The sequence below is a fragment of the Oikopleura dioica genome, chromosome 1 (assembly GCF_907165135.1).
Source record: "Oikopleura dioica chromosome 1, OKI2018_I68_1.0, whole genome shotgun sequence".
Classification (NCBI taxonomy): domain Eukaryota; kingdom Metazoa; phylum Chordata; class Appendicularia; order Copelata; family Oikopleuridae; genus Oikopleura; species Oikopleura dioica.
This window is the reverse complement of record NC_137291.1, coordinates 7,035,493-7,051,783: the sequence shown is the minus strand read 5'-3', so window position 1 is coordinate 7,051,783 and position 16,291 is coordinate 7,035,493. Positions and strand designations below refer to the sequence as shown.

The window sequence follows — 16,291 nt, the reverse complement described above, 5'->3', positions numbered from 1 at the left end:
TATGAACCCAAAGTAGCATAAATTACAAAAACTTGCACTCCTAACCGAGCTGAGTGATCGGCCACTCACTATTTTTTCGTCTGAAGATGACTTGGATTTCACTCAAGCAGCAGCTTACTGTTATCTTGAAAATGGATGGCTCGCCGACCCATATTTTGAAGAAGAATTCCAACTTGTAATTGTTTATTCTAGCGGTCTCCTTTTGATTTCTTTTTCTAAGATCGAGTCATTCTACGATCCTGATAAAACCTACTGGTTTGATCGTCGTCAGCCTGAAGTCTGTGCGTCGTGGAGCCACGATCGAATTTTCCTAAATTCTGATTGCAACGAAAGACACTATGCAATTTGTATGTCTGGTCAGCGAGAGATCAAGCCGCCCGCTGGTCCTTCACAGATAACCAATACTACAACTACAACTACAACTACAACTACAACGACAACTACAACCACAACCACAACCACGACCACAACAACAACTACAACGACGACTACAACAACGACTACAACTACAACCACGACAACATCAGTTGGCCCGGTTAGTTGACTCAAATTCTTAAACACCACGTTATAATAACCGTTTTAATCTAAAACGGAAGTAAAACTAATTCAGCACATTTTGGTAATGGGCGAAAGCTTGAGCACCGCATTCTCCATTTCGTTCGACGGATCGACTAAGAAGGCAGCAGCAATAACGGCTCCTTCTGATGACTACCTCCAATGGTCTCCAAACGCGCTTATCCAGGGCGAGTTCTACATCTTTGGTGGACAACAAGATAAGCAAAAAGTCCTTCAACTAATTGACTTTCGAATCATTTGACTTTACAAATAAGATTGCGAGATTGCAAGGTTGCGAATGGAACGAACTGTCGCTACGATTAATCAACAGGGTTGCCGCTATGTCGGCTGCACTTCCGATCGACGATGGCGATTCTGCATTGATTTGCTTTCCTGACGATGGCGTATACAGAAACTGCGAAGAATTCAACACAATCACGACCGTCTCTCGAGAATCAACCGCGGCTCCTGGACATCCTGGAGGGCAGCTCGCATTTTACATGGGTCAACCAACAACAGTCGGCTATTGGAACTATTGGGGTAACCCTACCAATAAGGTTGAAACTCTTGGTCCATCTGGCTGGACGTTTCTAACCGATTTTCCGAGGTATTTTAAAAATCATTCGAAAATTTCATTCTTTTCTATCTGTTTAGTCTGAGTGCCAGTCGTCATGATTTGGTGGGGCTGCCAAGTGGAAGTCTTTTGCTTGTTGGAGGAAAACAATACGATAATGGTGCTTGGTTTGTTTCGTCCGCAATTTGGCTTCTTCAAAACAACGCCTGGAATCAAATTGGAAATCTGCAAAATGCAAGTTTCAAAAATACTTTTAAAAAAGAGCAACTATTCTTAGGCTGTCTGGTATCCATCAGCAATAATGACCGGCAATTCAATTTTCGTCGTTTCTGGCAGAGATGCTCCAAATGCCATTGAACGACTAGATTTGGAAGGAGATGAAGTGGCTAATCAAGAAGTAATTGGATACACTGACGAATCTGTGAACCCCGTTCTCTTCGAAGTTTCTTCCGATTTCTGCGTCTAAAAAATCACTGACTTGCAGAATACAATCTTCTAGCTTACTTCTTTATTTTTCTGATATTTTGGCTATCTTTTGCCGTCTAACATCTAAAAATACTCTGATTTCATTAAATAAACTTCTTTTTCGCATGCATTAGATTGTTGTTTTTCGGATAACATCAGGAAGAATCTCTAGAACAAATTGACAAAAATAAAAAATAAAACTTTCGAAGTCAGTTTAAAACGAGCATGAATAGGCAGCAGGCTCTCAAGCCAAAATTGTCAAAGGTATTATAATCGAATATCACGAATATTTTGTCCACAATCGAGCTTTTACTAACAAATTAAAAACAGGAGCCACGAGTTTCCCATCACCGGGAAGAAATGAAGGAGCCTCAAAACCACAATGACGAGTATTTGGACGCTCGGGGCTTTCAAATCCTCGATGCTGATTATCTTGGCCGTTCCAAAGAGCGGCTGGATGAGCAGCTCCAAAGTATCAAGACGCGGATCTCGTCGACGCTGATGAACTACGAGCAAGATATGGAACTCTGCGAAGAGGCGGAAATTGAGCAAGTCTGCAAATTTCACTGGGCCTCGGATATTGAAGCAGTAGAAGAGTACATCAAGGTATTTAAGGCAAAAACGACCTGGAATTAATTTTTATTCAGAACGACGAGTTCCGCCGTGGTTTCCAAGAAGATGTGCAAGTCCTGGTGGTGGGGCGCAAAACCGTTGACCGAAAGCGCACACATGTCCTTCGAGGAATTCTCCAAGCTCTCGAGCAATCCGCTGAAGAGTTTGGATCAGAAGACATGGATCTTGCCTCCGAGTACGACAGCGCAAACGGTCTCAAGCGGCTGCAAAATGCGCTCAACTCAACTCAACAGCTCATTGATAGGCTTGACGGCCTTGCGCCAGATATTCTAAATGTCATTTCGAACAGTAAGTCAGATGTCAAGCAGACACAGAATCGAAATCTACAGGCAACGGGCTTTGTGATTTTTAATCCAGGAATTTGCACTTTCTTTCCCCAGGAAGAAAATTCTAAAACCCATAAAAAGACAAAACTCAACAAAATTCGCAAGAAAATGAAGACATTAACGAACACAATCGCCAAGTCAAAGGAAGACTACGACGATCTGTTAACAGAATCAATGACTCGCCAGGCGAAGATCTTTCTTCTCGACCAGCGAATAGAAGAGCTTTCCGAAAAAATAAAAGACTTTGACAAGCGAGAAGCGAAAGTAAAATCAGACCACAAAAAAGAAGTCAAGGAAATTCTGAAAACGCGAGACCTGGTTTTGGAAGCGCAAGAAGACAAGATTTTGAACTTGGAAAGCTACATCGCAGAACTCAAGAAAGAGAATCAAAAAATCGACGAAACAAAAGAAGAAGAGCGAGAAACATCTCCAAAAGTCGAAAAGCTTCCCTTACTCGTTCCAGCGAAACCTACAAGCCTCGAAAAAGGACCCTCGCTGATCACATGTCCGTATCCACTCGTTGGGAAGACCTCTAAAGGCGCGATAGAGAGCTCTTTAGTCAAGCAAATTTCAAGAGAAGACATTTCTGTCATCCCGTCTAAAGTCATCTCGCTGGGAAAATCATCGTCAGATCTTCGTGTTCTTCCCAACTTGACCGCCTCCACAGTGGAGTCCACTTCATCAGAAATAAACGACTTTTGCGATATGAAAGAAGACGTAGACATAACGCTCCACGAAGTAGCTCAAGCACTGGCCTCGCCGAGTCAGAAAAACCTCTCTTCAAATAGCATTTCGCTTCAGAACATGTCTTCACAAACTGACATCCAAAACAGCGCCTCAGATACGATCCGACGACTTGAGCCCAAATCCCGGCCGATAGGAGCAGTAGCTGCGAAATTGGAACAAGTGAAACGAGTCAAGCAAGAAATGAGAGCTTTCAACTTTTTCGCCGAATTCGTCAATAAACTCAACGAGACCTGCGAATTGCCGAATTCAAATGTGGAACTCAGCCCAATCGACGGGGAGGAACTAAAGAAGCTGACTCTCGCGGAGCTGCGAAAAACCGCAAAAGAATTTTGCGAAGCAGCTGATCACGTGAGAACACGAGCGCTAGAAATGGTCGACAGAACGATGCGACGAAACAAGGTGGAAGTAAAATACATTCAAGAGCAGCGAGAAAAAGATAAAACGACTCTGACTCGAATGCGATTGCCCCAGAAATCCGAAGAAGAACTAATACGCGAAGAAAATAGCAGCAAAAGAGAACAAATGCAACAGAAGCATCAGCGTAAATCGGTGCCATTAGATCCATTGGTTGATCCCAATCCAGCAGAAGTTCAGTCAGTCATTTTGAGGAACAAGTCAGAAATCAACATCAATTTTCCGAGCGTCGATTTGGGAAACTGCGCGAATTTAGGAAAAAATAGTCGAAACAGAAGCAGCGCGCATCAAATTCACGATCGTCAAATCTCAAAATCTTCATTTCATCATGGACCAGTCGACGACATAAATCACGACGGGGACAACATAAGCATTTGCTCAATGGCCGAAACCGCCCTGGATCCTGCTTGTCTTGAATTCGCGGTGGATTGGGTCGACCGTCTCAAGAAACTGCCCCAAGCGCCGGAAATCTTCGAAAAGCTGGAAAAAATAACACTCTTGGAGGGTCGCCGCAAATCAATGAAAACCGAGTTCAATGTAATCAAAACACTTCTTTGTTGAAAACTTGTTTTAAAAACTTTCAGAAAGCGATTCTGCAGATTCAGGAAGAAGTGAACAAAATGGTGAAAGAGGCGTCGCTCAATTTGGTCAAGGAAGGGAAACCATCCTTCAAGCCGGATTTACTCGGCTTAGAAGTTAAAGGAAAGCGGAAGATAGTTACTTTGCGCGTCAATAACGGAGACCAAGACTGCAATGAAGGAGGAAGTGTTTCCACGATTCCAGTGGCCATCGATAGCAACCTTCATTTAAAGAAGTCAACGGTTACTCCAGCTCATTCTAGCGCCTTGTCAAGGGTTTCGAAGATATTGAATCAGTACTCATTAGCTTCTATCAACCCTAGAAAATATGAAATCCATGAAAGACCGTCCGAAAGCCAGTTCTGAGTCAATTCAAATTGGATAAAAACGACAGGGCCGCATTCGACAGTTCCAAGTTCTCCGAGAGTTTTGTAGTGCCGACTTTGCCAAGAGCGACCGACTTCACGAATTTGCATCAACCTGTTGTTCCGAAGATTCTTGAAATGGACAAGCAAAGAAGTACGCTCCATGGAAATGACAGTTATATTCTTTGACTCTTTTCTTGCTGATTTAAATAAACTGCGTCCATTTTCTAACAGTAGATTTTGTCAGAGGGTTCAATATTTGAACTATTTTTTCAATCAAAAGAAAGCAACTCCGGAACAGGCTCGGGTGGAATTTCATGAAGCTGGGTCTCCAGCGGATGGATGGTTGGGCAGATCGCATACTAATCCGCTTCAGATGTGGTTTCCCTCCAAATTTATGGAATCTTTAATGAATTTGTCTCAACAAGCTACTTCCGTCTGACGACCCTTCAATTCGATACTTTTGAGTTTCCCTCTCTGGAAACGTTTTCTGGCGACTCTCCATTTGCGACCATTTTAATAAACTGCGTCTAATTTTCCCAAATATCTAGTTTATTGTATCAGTGTCAATTAAAAGATATTTTAAAAACTTTGTTGAACTGAGACAAAGAACATGAAATTCAAAAATAATTTTAGCAGCGGCTGCAGCAGCCACCAGATCTGCCAGAGGTAGCTCGTTTGTAAGCATCAGCGATTTTCTGATTGAGGCCTTCTTTGTTTCGAGCGATTTCGATGGCCAAAAATTGAGCTCGAAGACAGAATGTCTGAAAACATTTTCATGCCACTGGATTGCACCGAGCTGCCTACCGTATTCTGGGATGAGTAGTCTCCCTCTGGGTTCTTTCGAAGCAAACTTTTGCTGTCAAAAGCTTTAATGTCGTTTTTGAACTGGTCCATCCAGTTTATCCACTTATCCTTATCAGGATTTCTATTTTGAAATGGAGGTCTCGCGTATTTTTAGTTTTGATTTAGACAGCCTGTTCCTTATTTTCGCCCGATCTCAATTCCTCCTGAAGATCCTCATCGACGTTGCTTACATCGAAATCAGGAAAGGCGTTTCGGAAAGACTCGTAGATCTTCTCGTCAAGAGGGCTGAACTTGATCTTGGAGGGACCGAGCGAGAGAAGAAGCTTCATGTGGACTTGCGCTTGTTGGAACGCTTTTGGAAGCCACTCGGTTCCATCATCATTGAGCGTGTTAATTTTTCCCTCGAAATTCGAGCACATGACGAGCTAGCACCTTTGTCTGAAAAGGGAAACAAGAAGTAAGACGATGTTTCTTCATATATAATAATTCATAAGAATTTCGTGATTACACTTTATATACAGAAATACGTGATTCTTTACCAAGTCACTAGAAGAACAAGGTGAATTCTTCCTCGAGTCAGCAGCATTTTTCTTCTTCTTTTTCTCTTTTATGGTGGAAGAAACAAACGATGAGACGGGCATGTTACATTTTTACATGTGACATGAAATGATTGTTTCTGTTTTCAGATGTTCGTTTATTGATTCTAGTTCCGAGCAAACTAAGAAGCTACTCGAAAGGGCAGTAAAAGACACTTTCGATCTCTACTACACGCTGGTCGTTTGTTAATACAGTTGATATCATTTTTAGAAAAGGGAAAATAAATATAATTCTTACAGTAGAATTCTACAAAATCAAAGAAGGGCGAAAGCTTCGCTCTTATACAATACCCAGCGAGGAACTTGTGTTTGATAGAGAGCTGAAGCATTTCTGAGCTAGATAAATAAAAACTAAAGCTAGGAGAGATAGTAAAAGTAGAGTAGTCGGGAGGATGAACTTGGATGCAGGAGAGATTAAGGAGCACGTGGTCGGTTGAGTTAGATAAGTCGGCGGGTCTACTTTTGTCCAAGGAGAGGCTCTGAAAGGAGTAAGCGTTACTGTCAGTTTTGAAGTTTGAAATAAAGTCAGGACTGTTTGATTGAATGACTTTATACAACACTTTTTTTTACAAAAACGCATATGTTTACCAGGGCTGTATCTCGATCAGAAGTTATCTCGATAAATAATCTGCAATTATTGTAAAACTAGACTTTTAAGTAGGCTCTACTTCTACTGTGAAACTAATATTGTTTACCTTTGACGTTGGAATCACTCATGCTGGTTTCGTTGACGTTTGTTACTGAGGTATTTTCGGGACTAAAGCCAGCTGATTGCAGTTGTTCCATTGAAGCAGAAAGCTAAAGATGAGGTAGCGAGAGAAGATAGCAAGGAAGAGTACCTGTTGGACTTTGGTGATTTCAAACTGGTTCCGCATTTGGCGGTACTCTGCTCGAGTCACACGGGCGTAGATGAATTCGTCGGAGATTATTCGAACAGTAGCGTCAGAAATGACGCCAGTCTGAGATGGAGTACCAGATCGATCTGAAATTCTCAATTTCAGCACTTCAAAAGTTCGCGGATACACTTACCGACTGATTCTCTTTCACCAGCAAGTCCACTTGGAATGGATTGGGAGCTGAAATATATCTTTAAAACGTTGAGAAACGACTGTTTATAAAAAGTTGATATAGAGACGAGCAAGAGGTCGTTCCCATACCTACTTTGCACCACATTAGTTTTCTGGAAGAAGTAAAATTAAAAAAGAGAAACTTCTATTTACAATAAGCTAGTAAGAAGCATGCCTCCAAGACGAACTACAGTCATCTCAGAGCAATGAATATCAAATGCTCTAAGATTAGGAGCCGCATCTTGGACTGCTGTAAAAAGAAAAGAGAAATGAAGAAAGAAAAGAAGAATTCAAACTAAGCTAGCACCCGATTACCGTTCTGTTACTGTCACAGCATTTTTAAGCGTGACACTTTTTCTCAGGTTTACTTCTTTTAATACATCCTTTCCCACAAGGGAAGTTCTTGAAAGTACAATTAATAACCTGCTTTATAATCAATATAAAAGGGTTGAAATCGAATTATTTCTCCAAATTTTCCGAATCATCAAATAAATGAAAAGAAAGAAAGTTTTTGGCTCACCCTTGGATTTGAACATTTTCGGCAAGATTGGTTGGTTTGACGTCCAGGAGCGCGGAGACGCCGAAGCATCGGAAGGGGCCGACTTCGATCGGCATTTCGTCCTCGCCGAGTTGCACTTCGGCCTTTCCTTCGATAATGACGATGAACTGGGTCACTGGTTGACCACGGACAAGCAGCGGTTTTGTTTCGGAGCTTCGTTTTACTGAAAAAATAAGTTATTTCTTAAAACCGAAGAACGATCTTACCATAAACGACGGAATGTTGTTGAAATAGGAGGAGTTTGAGTTTGTTTTCAGAAATGACATCTTGGGAGAAAGGCTTGACTTCGGCGACCATGAAGCGAAGAACAGCTGCGATCTGGGCGCGCGTAATTTCTTCGAGATTGTCAGGATTCTGCGGGTTCGACGAAGGATCGCAAGCTTCAGAGTGGTTTCGGAAGAAATTCTTGGGATTCTCGGTCTTCTCTCGTTTGTGGTTACGGATTCGGGAGCGATTGTCGCGGTACTGGTCGGTTTCGTCAACGATCTCGTCGCAAATGATCTCTTCGATGATGTCTTCGAGGGTGATGATACCGCAAGTTTCGCGTTCGGCCTTGCTGTCGGTTTCTGTTCCAGTTTGGATAGGCATTGTGACCAAAGAGAGATGATGGTGGTTTTTCTGATGTTGTTTTAGGACTTCAGAACTTTTGATTTTCTGTTTCTTACCTTGAATTCTTCGAGCATATCATCGAGCTTCATATCCTGATCGATGCTCATCAGCTGATGCTTGTAAAAATTCGTGACAGTAGAAACGACAGTATTGTCATCCGGATCGAGCATGACCAAATCTCTGAGGAAGAGCAGACCTAAACACGCGTCAGAAATTTGTAAAAAATGAAGCTAGAAAAACACCAAATTCCGAACAAACAGTTTTGTTGGAAACTTTGCTTTGTACCGGTTATATTAGTGCTGGCCGATGGTGGTTTTTATCGAAAACGGGTTTGAGTTTTCGGATTATGAAAAGAAGAATACAAAAGAAATCGTTAGTTTTCTTCGAATATATGAATAAGTAGCGAAAGATCAATTAAATTGTCGAATAAAATAAGTATCTTTTGGACAAAATTGGCAAAGAAAAAAGTTGAAAAAATTTATAACAAAAAAAAGTTCCAAAAATGAGTCTATTTTCACCGATTTAATAACAAAACTTGGCCCGTAACATTCCAATAAAATTTGTATATTATTTTACTTGTCGACAGAATCACCTATGAAAACCTGTGATTTCCGGACCTAAAACAACAAGAAAGATTTGAGGATTAAAATATCGCAAATATAGAAAAGAAAAAACGTACCAGTAATTTCCGAGTTCTTTCCGCCGCGCTTTGTGACTGGAATTCGAGAGTATCCAGCGTCGGAAACGCGTCCCATGAAGTCGTAGTCGATGATCTCGTCTTCACAGACGGTGAACACGTGGTTGATAGGCGTCATGACGTCGCGGACGGTCTTTTCGCTCAGTTTTAGCGCTCCTTCGATCATAATCTTTTCGTCCTCTGAATTGGAGTTTTAAAGCTTCTTTCTATAGAAGGAAACTACCTTCAAGATCGTTTTGTCCTTGCTTGATGAGTTCGAGGAAGGCTTGCTTCTTGTAGTTGACGCCCATTTCTTCGCCGAGAACGACGTCGAGGATCTTGCCAAGCGGATAAGAGATGATTCCAGTAATGGCCATAAAAATGTAGGTAAGAGGAAGAGTATGGTATCCCACAGCGAGCCCGTGTCGAGAGCAGATAGCCTTTTCGTGTTCTTTCTGATGACTTTTGAAACCGAGAAGTCACTTGCGGCTTCGAGAAAAAGGAAATTAGCCGCGCTACGCACAGCTTCATTTTTAATATACTCGAAGGACGACTCTATTGACTTGATTTAAATTATCGCAAAGAACTCAAAAAGAGGAAGAAAGAACACATTCCTGAGGGATAATTTCACCAAAAACGACGATTCCAGCGGTGGCGCCAACAATCGCCACCGTTCCAGAGGTCAGATCATCGAGCAAAATCGTCAGCGTGTTGTTTACTGAATAGATACCGTCAGAACGCAGCAAAAGACTAAATTTGCAGAAGCTTATCGCTTCAGGAAATTGATAGGAGTAGCGGTTCCGAGTTTGCTCAGGGATTTTTCGGCTGCTGGAAAAAGTCCAATCTTTGCGTTTTGGAAATTCTCTGATCTTTTTTCTTTCCTGTCGGTCAGAATAGAATTCTTTTCGCAATCTTAGTTTCTTACCAAGGACGTTTCCGAGGAGCAACGTGCAGAGTAAAAAGTTTCCGTGAATTCTGACGGGCAGCACCGATTTGGCGTACTTGATCTCATCCGGCGATCCCGAAGTGGTGAGAATCTTGAGCTGCTGCGGGTCCAGCGCCATGAGACCGAGATTCAAGCCGGAGAACGTTCCGGAAAGGCAGAGGAGGAGACCGATACAGATGGTCTGCAGGGGGACGGGGAGGATGGAGGTTTGCGAGTCCACTTCCACGAAATGAATGCTTTGGATGCTGTTGTTTCCAGCGTGCTAGAAGAGATGTTAAAAAGAAATTCGTTTTCCGAAAATTGAAAGAGAGGTACTTACTAAATAGACATCATTATCGTTTGGATCAGCGAAGCAAAAGTAGTACTTTCCAGCTGCAATATCCTCAAAGGCCGTGTTGTTGATGTTGATAACTCCGACGTCGAGTTCTTCTGTGTATGCGTTGACGGCGACGCTCTTCGTGTGTCCGTGATCGTTGCATTTCGGTCCTTCATTGCCCGTGTACTCGGTGAGCACGAACTTTCGCCCGATTAGATTTTCTCCGAAGAGAACAACTCGCGAGTCAGCGTTGATCGCTACCGGGAGCGACCCGGCAATCTAAAAATAGGATGAATTTTTCATTACATTGATATTTTCTGTTACCTGATCCTCAACAGCCTGGTACGCAAGTAGGTTCGTTTCAGAAACTTGCCAGTTGTCCAATTTTAGACCATAAAGTTCCGAAGGGCCCCCTTGTGCGCTTGCCGATTGGAGTAGCAGTAGTAGCAGCAGCGAGGGCCAAGCAAAAACCATCCAAGTAAAAAGAATCTTTTGCGATCCGCCCGACGAACGAAAGCTCACGAATCAAGTTCAAAACACGCACCGATGACTGTCTCTAGAAAAATCATCGTTACTGATTAAATTTTCAAAAATCATAAATCTCAAAAATGAGCTTTCTATCGGCGAAAGGTTGATTTCTCGAGGACTTCGCTCGCTTTTGATTGGCTAACGTGAAAAATACAGGTCTTTGATTGGTAAATAGGTCACTAAAGCTTTGGATATCTTTCCTCAAAGCTAATAAGCACGAAATTTCGCTTTAAAATTGTTATTTTGGTCTAATTTAACCACTAGAAATAGGTCTTTCGAACATCCTTACAGAAAATGTAGAAAAGTAAGTTTCTCTTGAAAATTTTCTTTCTCTGGGAAAAAATCGAAAAAAAAATCCGAAAAAACCGATAATTTTTGAAGTGCCCGGAAATAACACATGCGAGTGCGATTTCTCCCGCGCAGTGGGATATTTTCATCTTCAAAAACATCGAATAAAACAGCTGGGCAAAGGGAAACATTTGTACCTTTCACCCTTTTTCATCCCTTATTTATTCGCGAAACATCTTATCCCCTGTCAAACCGCAGCGATTGTTTTATTCAAACACTCAAAAATGAACTTTCGGCTCATTTCATTTGCGTTCAAAAACCCGAAAACAAACTGGGTAAAAATTATTTCTCTCGCTTTCAGACAGTCAAAATTGGTATATCATTCGGACCGCAGTAAAAGTCAAATAACTCGGCTCTTGAGCTCGTAAAATTTACTTATCCAAAAGTTACCATTTGCGAAAATGGTAACTTCACAAACTTGTGAAAATCCCAGCAGATTCAATTAAAGGTGAGGGGGCTTTCATCGAAAAATAAAACAGTAAATTTCAAAAATAGAAAGAAAAAACGCAGCTCTTTATTATTTTCTCTCTCTCTTCGCGGCGGTATTTTCAGATCGCCCGAAGCTTGGGGCTGCCAAAAAGCTTCCCTCACTTTGAAAGTCATTAACTGATTCAATTTAATCACTCGAGTGCATCGCAAAAGAACGTACCCATCATTATATAATTGCTTCAAAAATAAAAACACCAAAAAAGTTAAGATTTTATACAAAAAATCAAAATGAAAAATATAAACCAATTTTAAAAAGATTCTCTATTTCAAAAATATATAAACAAAAATTGATAAAAACTCGTTTTCTTTCTTGATTTCAATAAATGAACCCCCATTTTTGTTGGATAAAGAAACTGTTGTTTCAGAAAGGATTCGGCTTGAGCAGAAATTTAATCAAATCATGGGCGATATCGCTAATTGGAACGATTGCTGAATCGCAGAAACGCTTGCTCGCCCATGCAAATTCGTTTCTTCCCTTTTTTTCCTACTGACAAGTACTCCCCCGGGGCGACAGCGTCTCAAAGGGCCGATTCGCGGAAGACTGAATTTTTAACTAGCAAACAAACGCGATTATATACAGACTAACAATCGAATTCGATCAGTCCTGGATTCCGGGAATCGTTGGTATTAAAAATTCAAGCGACAAAAAACCCCGCTCTTTCATTGTTATTTTCTTCTAAAGTTCGAAATTGGGCGCTCCTTGGTTTCTCTTATTTTCGATAAACAGGTCAATTAAAAACTCGACGCTGCTATTTAAAAAAACCATTAAAGTTTCGATTTAATGAGACCGGTGGCAATAAATTCAGGCCATTTTCGGTCATTCGAAAAAGGTTTTTCAACTTATCAAAATACGAAAACAGCCCTTCAGCCAATCAAAATTGGTAAAAAACAAATCTAGCCAATTACAATTATTAAAAAATCCTTCAACGAGTCGTAGTGTTAAAAGGGCTACGGCAAATAAATATGCCCGAAAAAGGCTTTCAGCCAATAAGAACCTCCTTTACGTTTTAACGGATTCACAAAAAGAAGTTACAGTGGTTTCGATAAAGATTCTCTCTCTGACAATTTGACCGACAGACAGTGCCAAACGTTCCAATTATATGTCACAATATTTGCGCCGCGTTTAAAAATTAACCCTTCACCGGAAACTTTTGATTGACACAATATTTATCAAGAGTTCTGTGTTTATCAGAATTCTATTTCGAATACGCAAAGTTTTGTATCTTTCCCGTGGAGAATATCAGCAGAAGTAAAAATGAAAACATCCGCGGAAAACACAAATTTCATTAGTCAAGAAAAATGCCGATATATTTCTGGCTACGAGTTGAAACAAGCTGAGCTGGCTCAATTAGAGCTTTAGCTGAAGGTGCATTCTCTTTTTAGCCAACTAGCTGTTTAGATTGTCGTGCATGCAGCTAGAATTAAATCTTTGTCAAGATCAATAATTTTCTGTCAAATGATCTTTAGGGCGTCGCAAAGAAATTTCAACGAAGAGAATCTTCAACTTCTCCTGAACAAAATATTCAACTTGTACTTTTGAAACTCGGTCTTTTAATTCTACTGCAGACATAATTTTTTTATAGAATTAAAAAAAAGGATCTTATTCTTCTTCGAATTCGGAGAAATTCTTCCAATTCGTTCCTGTTGTTCCAAGGAGTACAGTATGATTTTCTCTGAGAATTAATTCACTGATCAGACAGGCGGAGGGCAGAAGTGCGGTGCCCTGGGGTTAGAGCGCGACTGGCCTTGGGCAAGTGTCGCCGATTGGCTCGTGTTTCTGGATTGATGGATAAATCGAGTCTGAGTCACCTGCCGTCCGTCTCCCCCCGCAAATCCGATTTTCTCGTGTCTTAGCATTGTGCATTAATAAATTACTCTGAAACAAAAATAAACGCTGCTCTTTGCAAGTTGCTAAGTATTGGAAATAAATCTCAGGGTCTATATCGCGCCCAGGGGCATGATAGGCCAACCCGCAAGGAGATTTATTGGATTGTCACTCAATTACGCGCGGAAATTAATTGCCTTCGCGATCAATTATTACCAATTCTAGCGCCTAGTAAAACAATCAGAATAGCGGCATATTGATTGGGATTTCGGACTTTTATTTTGTAGGAGAACACCACGAAAAATATACGTTTCTGATACAATATCGGGAGAAAAGTAACTGTAGGAATACATTAAGGCGGCACAACAAAGTTGTAGCTGCTAAAGTCGGAGACAACAAGGATTAAAGACGAAGTTTGTGTGAAATTTGCGACCAGTTCTATTGTAAAACTCCTGGGGTGGGCATATCCATAAATTTATATGATATCAGATGGGGTTTTATGGCGATTTTCAGCGAATATGAACCCGCTTCAACCCATAAGCAACAGTAAACCTCACAAAATATGCTCACCCGAGGAAAAATTGTAGCACAAAAATGATTATTGATGAGATTTGGTGGTTATTCAATATGCTGGTATAGCTTGATTTTGGTAGTTTTCTAGAGAAATTTAATCTGGCATATTGAATGAAGAAAAAGTTTTCTCGTGGGGCGTGAGCTTAAAAAAATAATGAAGTTCTAGGAAATTCTAGTCACGGAAGGGAGCGTCGGAAGGAGGGAAAAACAATTAGTGGTACACTACACGGGAAAATTTCTGGGAAATGAGAGAGAGAAGGAGTTCCTTCTTTGCTTTCTTTCGCTCGAGCATGAGTTCTTGACGATGTTTTTCCTGAAAGAATTTTGAGCGAAAGGGGAGGCAGAATAACAAACCTTCTCGAGTCGATCGACGTCTTCGAGCAACTTCTTCTCGTCAGCCTTTTTCTTGTCCCGGTATCGCTTCGATGCCTTTCGATTTTGGGCGAGTTTCTTGTTCAAATCGACAGAAGAAATCGAATCTAAAGAAGTATTCGTTAGAAGTTTGTACTATTGAGAAACCCTCTTAAATTCAATGATTTTCCTTAGAAAAATCGCTTAGAATCGAGAAGCCGCTTGCGACTAAATTTATCTAGCAAGCGGCTTCACGATTTTAAGCAATTATTCAAGAGGAAATCCATGCATGGGGCCTCCATGATGGAGGTCCTAAATTTCAGGGAATATTTTTCTTGCTAACCCTATCTTTCCAACAAACCTGGCGATGCGGGTGGAGAAGCCATCTCAGTTTTGACAATAGCAGGCATCGCTAAATCAAAGATTCTAATTCCATTCTAATCCCACACAAAAGTTAACTTACAGGAGAGCATCACAGGGACGAGCTTTCGAACGCCGTTTTCAACAACGAGCTCGAAGCTATTACTTCCGCCATCGGAGATGATAGTGCCAGGAGCAATTGAATCGAGCGAAAGAGTCACTGGAGCTGGTGATGGATCTACAGGACCTGGCTTCTGAAGAACTGGCGGTTCTGGGGAAGCAGCGTTGAAAGATGTTTCGATGGCGTCCAATGAAAAACTAGGAAAACAAAGTTGAAGACAAAGGTTGCCGTGCACAGCACATACCAGAGTTGGCTGGAGAGCTGGGAGCCGAGCTGAGTAGGTCTTGAACGATTGCGTCGATATCGGATGATGGTGAGTCCGGAGTGTACGTCGATCGAGGGCTTGGGAAGATATCTGAAAGACAAGGTTAATTGATCCAGACACTCGCATCAAAACAAGCCAATTATGGTATCAAATCGTTCTCTCTTACCATCGAGAGGATTAGGCGTGCATTGGGTGGAATAGCTCGAATCGAACTGGCCGAGCTCCTGTTCGAACGGGAGCTCCAGCTGGTTCAAAGTAGATGGCTGATGGAAGGCCGTCATTTTTTGGGATTGATGAGCGTGAATTTCTGTCGGTTTCAAAGTTAAAAACAGATGCAGGAGTTGAAAGAAAGCAAATAAGGAATTCCGAGTTCAGTTCGTTAGGCTGTTCCTGGTTCATCATCATTCGCGAATAATGTTAGATAATACTACTTCTTTCCTGTATTGATTCGACATTCTTTGTAGAAGGGGAACAGGTTTTGGGAGTCCTGTTTCTCAAAATATGTGGCCTCAAAACAGACATTTGACATGCAGCCAAAGCCAGTATTTATACAAAATGAGGGATTCTTGAAAATTTCGAAATTCATCCAATTCAACCCTCAATTCGACAAGTCCAGTCTAGCTAAGGACGGATAGATTATCGCCTCGTTCACACATTTGAACGTTTTAGTACTTTTGCCAAATACAAAATTCGAAATTGGTGATTAGAAAAAAGAAAGATGATAAGACCAGTTCCTGTTGTAGCATACAATATAGTCGTCGGGGGGATTTGTTGAGCGCTTGCGCGGCCGTACTGTGCAATCATCTTTGCAGTGCAGCAATGCAGATGTTCTTTTTCGCGTTTTGATAATCATTTCAAAATTTATACTTATAAATTTGGCCTTTTTTATTTAGAAATAACTTATTACTAATATGAGGTAGTCCCCATTTTAACGGGCGAATTTCTTTTGAGTGTTTCTATTTTAACTGATTTTTCAATCCTCAGAAAGGTGCCCATTTTAACGGATTTCGAAGAATCGTTATGTCAGAAATCCATTAAAATGGGGACCCTCTTGAGGAATAAAAATAAGTTAAAATGGGGACACCCAAGAGAAACTTACCCGTCAAAATGGGGATCCCCCACTTTAAAAGTAAATGGTGGGTCAAACTCTTGATAACTCCAAGGATTGACCGGTTGACCGGCTGGTTACCGGAAAATA

The 16,291-nt window shown here is 41.2% G+C and overlaps 6 protein-coding genes across 7 annotated transcripts; 3 read left to right on the top strand and 3 right to left on the bottom strand.

The window, feature by feature from the left end:
• The first annotated feature begins 21 nt into the window (after positions 1-21).
• Positions 22-1,595, top strand: LOC145711858 (uncharacterized). Its single transcript, XM_081789548.1, has 6 exons — positions 22-175; positions 221-535; positions 611-784; positions 831-1,162; positions 1,210-1,363; positions 1,407-1,595. The coding sequence occupies exons 2-6, from the start codon at positions 350-352 to the stop codon at positions 1,593-1,595; spliced, it is 1,035 nt and encodes a 344-aa protein (XP_081645674.1). The 5' UTR covers positions 22-175; positions 221-349.
• A 224-nt stretch (positions 1,596-1,819) lies between these two features.
• Positions 1,820-2,621, top strand: LOC145711857 (uncharacterized). The gene is made up of 4 exons (XM_081789547.1): positions 1,820-1,858; positions 1,925-2,200; positions 2,242-2,563; positions 2,608-2,621. Exons 1-4 carry the CDS (start codon positions 1,820-1,822, stop codon positions 2,619-2,621), a joined length of 651 nt encoding a protein of 216 aa, XP_081645673.1.
• A 17-nt stretch (positions 2,622-2,638) lies between these two features.
• LOC145712190 (uncharacterized) lies at positions 2,639-4,899 on the top strand. The gene is made up of 2 exons (XM_081789879.1): positions 2,639-4,251; positions 4,299-4,899. Exons 1-2 carry the CDS (start codon positions 2,662-2,664, stop codon positions 4,656-4,658), a joined length of 1,950 nt encoding a protein of 649 aa, XP_081646005.1. The 5' UTR covers positions 2,639-2,661; the 3' UTR covers positions 4,659-4,899.
• Positions 4,900-5,221: 322 nt separating this feature from the next.
• LOC145695596 (protein PBDC1-like) lies at positions 5,222-5,652 on the bottom strand. Its single transcript, XM_081772584.1, has 2 exons — positions 5,465-5,652; positions 5,222-5,421 (listed from the first exon to the last, which is right to left on the bottom strand). The coding sequence occupies exons 1-2, from the start codon at positions 5,552-5,554 to the stop codon at positions 5,290-5,292; spliced, it is 222 nt and encodes a 73-aa protein (XP_081628710.1). The 5' UTR covers positions 5,555-5,652; the 3' UTR covers positions 5,222-5,289.
• A 503-nt stretch (positions 5,653-6,155) lies between these two features.
• LOC145695582 (metal transporter CNNM2-like) lies at positions 6,156-10,794 on the bottom strand. 2 transcript variants are annotated; one of them, XM_081772569.1, is made up of 14 exons: positions 10,558-10,794; positions 10,237-10,512; positions 9,897-10,179; positions 9,588-9,689; positions 9,216-9,413; positions 8,975-9,172; positions 8,352-8,491; positions 7,893-8,304; positions 7,648-7,849; positions 7,443-7,529; positions 7,090-7,136; positions 6,900-7,042; positions 6,756-6,858; positions 6,156-6,539 (listed from the first exon to the last, which is right to left on the bottom strand). In XM_081772569.1, the coding sequence occupies exons 1-14, from the start codon at positions 10,705-10,707 to the stop codon at positions 6,517-6,519; spliced, it is 2,364 nt and encodes a 787-aa protein (XP_081628695.1). In that variant the 5' UTR covers positions 10,708-10,794; the 3' UTR covers positions 6,156-6,516. The 2 variants fall into 2 exon arrangements, with proteins under 2 accessions (XP_081628695.1, XP_081628696.1); XM_081772570.1 differs by lacking the exon at positions 7,443-7,529 and having other exon boundaries at positions 6,157-6,539.
• Positions 10,795-13,683: 2,889 nt separating this feature from the next.
• LOC145707577 (uncharacterized) lies at positions 13,684-15,476 on the bottom strand. The gene is made up of 5 exons (XM_081785130.1): positions 15,260-15,476; positions 14,811-15,183; positions 14,709-14,759; positions 14,351-14,475; positions 13,684-14,309 (listed from the first exon to the last, which is right to left on the bottom strand). Exons 1-5 carry the CDS (start codon positions 15,260-15,262, stop codon positions 14,208-14,210), a joined length of 654 nt encoding a protein of 217 aa, XP_081641256.1. The 5' UTR covers positions 15,263-15,476; the 3' UTR covers positions 13,684-14,207.
• Between the last annotated feature and the right edge of the window lie 815 nt (positions 15,477-16,291).

Coding starts and splice junctions, on each gene's coding strand:
- LOC145711857 (XM_081789547.1), top strand. CDS start 1,820: ATGAATAGGCAGCAGGCTCTCAAGCCAAAATTGTCAAAG. Junction 1,859..1,924: donor TCAAGCCAAAATTGTCAAAG/GTATTATAATCG, acceptor AATTAAAAACAG/GAGCCACGAGTTTCCCATCA. Junction 2,201..2,241: donor CAGTAGAAGAGTACATCAAG/GTATTTAAGGCA, acceptor ATTTTTATTCAG/AACGACGAGTTCCGCCGTGG.
- LOC145711858 (XM_081789548.1), top strand. CDS start 350: ATGTCTGGTCAGCGAGAGATCAAGCCGCCCGCTGGTCCTTCACAGATA. Junction 536..610: donor CGACAACATCAGTTGGCCCG/GTTAGTTGACTC, acceptor AAACTAATTCAG/CACATTTTGGTAATGGGCGA. Junction 1,163..1,209: donor TTTCTAACCGATTTTCCGAG/GTATTTTAAAAA, acceptor CTATCTGTTTAG/TCTGAGTGCCAGTCGTCATG.
- LOC145695582 (XM_081772569.1), bottom strand. CDS start 10,707: ATGGTTTTTGCTTGGCCCTCGCTGCTGCTACTACTGCTACTCCAATCG. Junction 10,180..10,236: donor ACGATAATGATGTCTATTTA/GTAAGTACCTCT, acceptor CATCTCTTCTAG/CACGCTGGAAACAACAGCAT. Junction 6,859..6,899: donor AAATCACCAAAGTCCAACAG/GTACTCTTCCTT, acceptor CCTCATCTTTAG/CTTTCTGCTTCAATGGAACA.
- LOC145695596 (XM_081772584.1), bottom strand. CDS start 5,554: ATGGACCAGTTCAAAAACGACATTAAAGCTTTTGACAGCAAAAGTTTG. Junction 5,422..5,464: donor ACTACTCATCCCAGAATACG/GTAGGCAGCTCG, acceptor AAATGTTTTCAG/ACATTCTGTCTTCGAGCTCA.
- LOC145712190 (XM_081789879.1), top strand. CDS start 2,662: ATGAAGACATTAACGAACACAATCGCCAAGTCAAAGGAAGACTACGAC. Junction 4,252..4,298: donor CAATGAAAACCGAGTTCAAT/GTAATCAAAACA, acceptor AAAAACTTTCAG/AAAGCGATTCTGCAGATTCA.
- LOC145707577 (XM_081785130.1), bottom strand. Junction 14,760..14,810: donor CGTCCCTGTGATGCTCTCCT/GTAAGTTAACTT, acceptor TCTTTGATTTAG/CGATGCCTGCTATTGTCAAA. Junction 14,310..14,350: donor ACGTCGATCGACTCGAGAAG/GTTTGTTATTCT, acceptor AAATTCTTTCAG/GAAAAACATCGTCAAGAACT.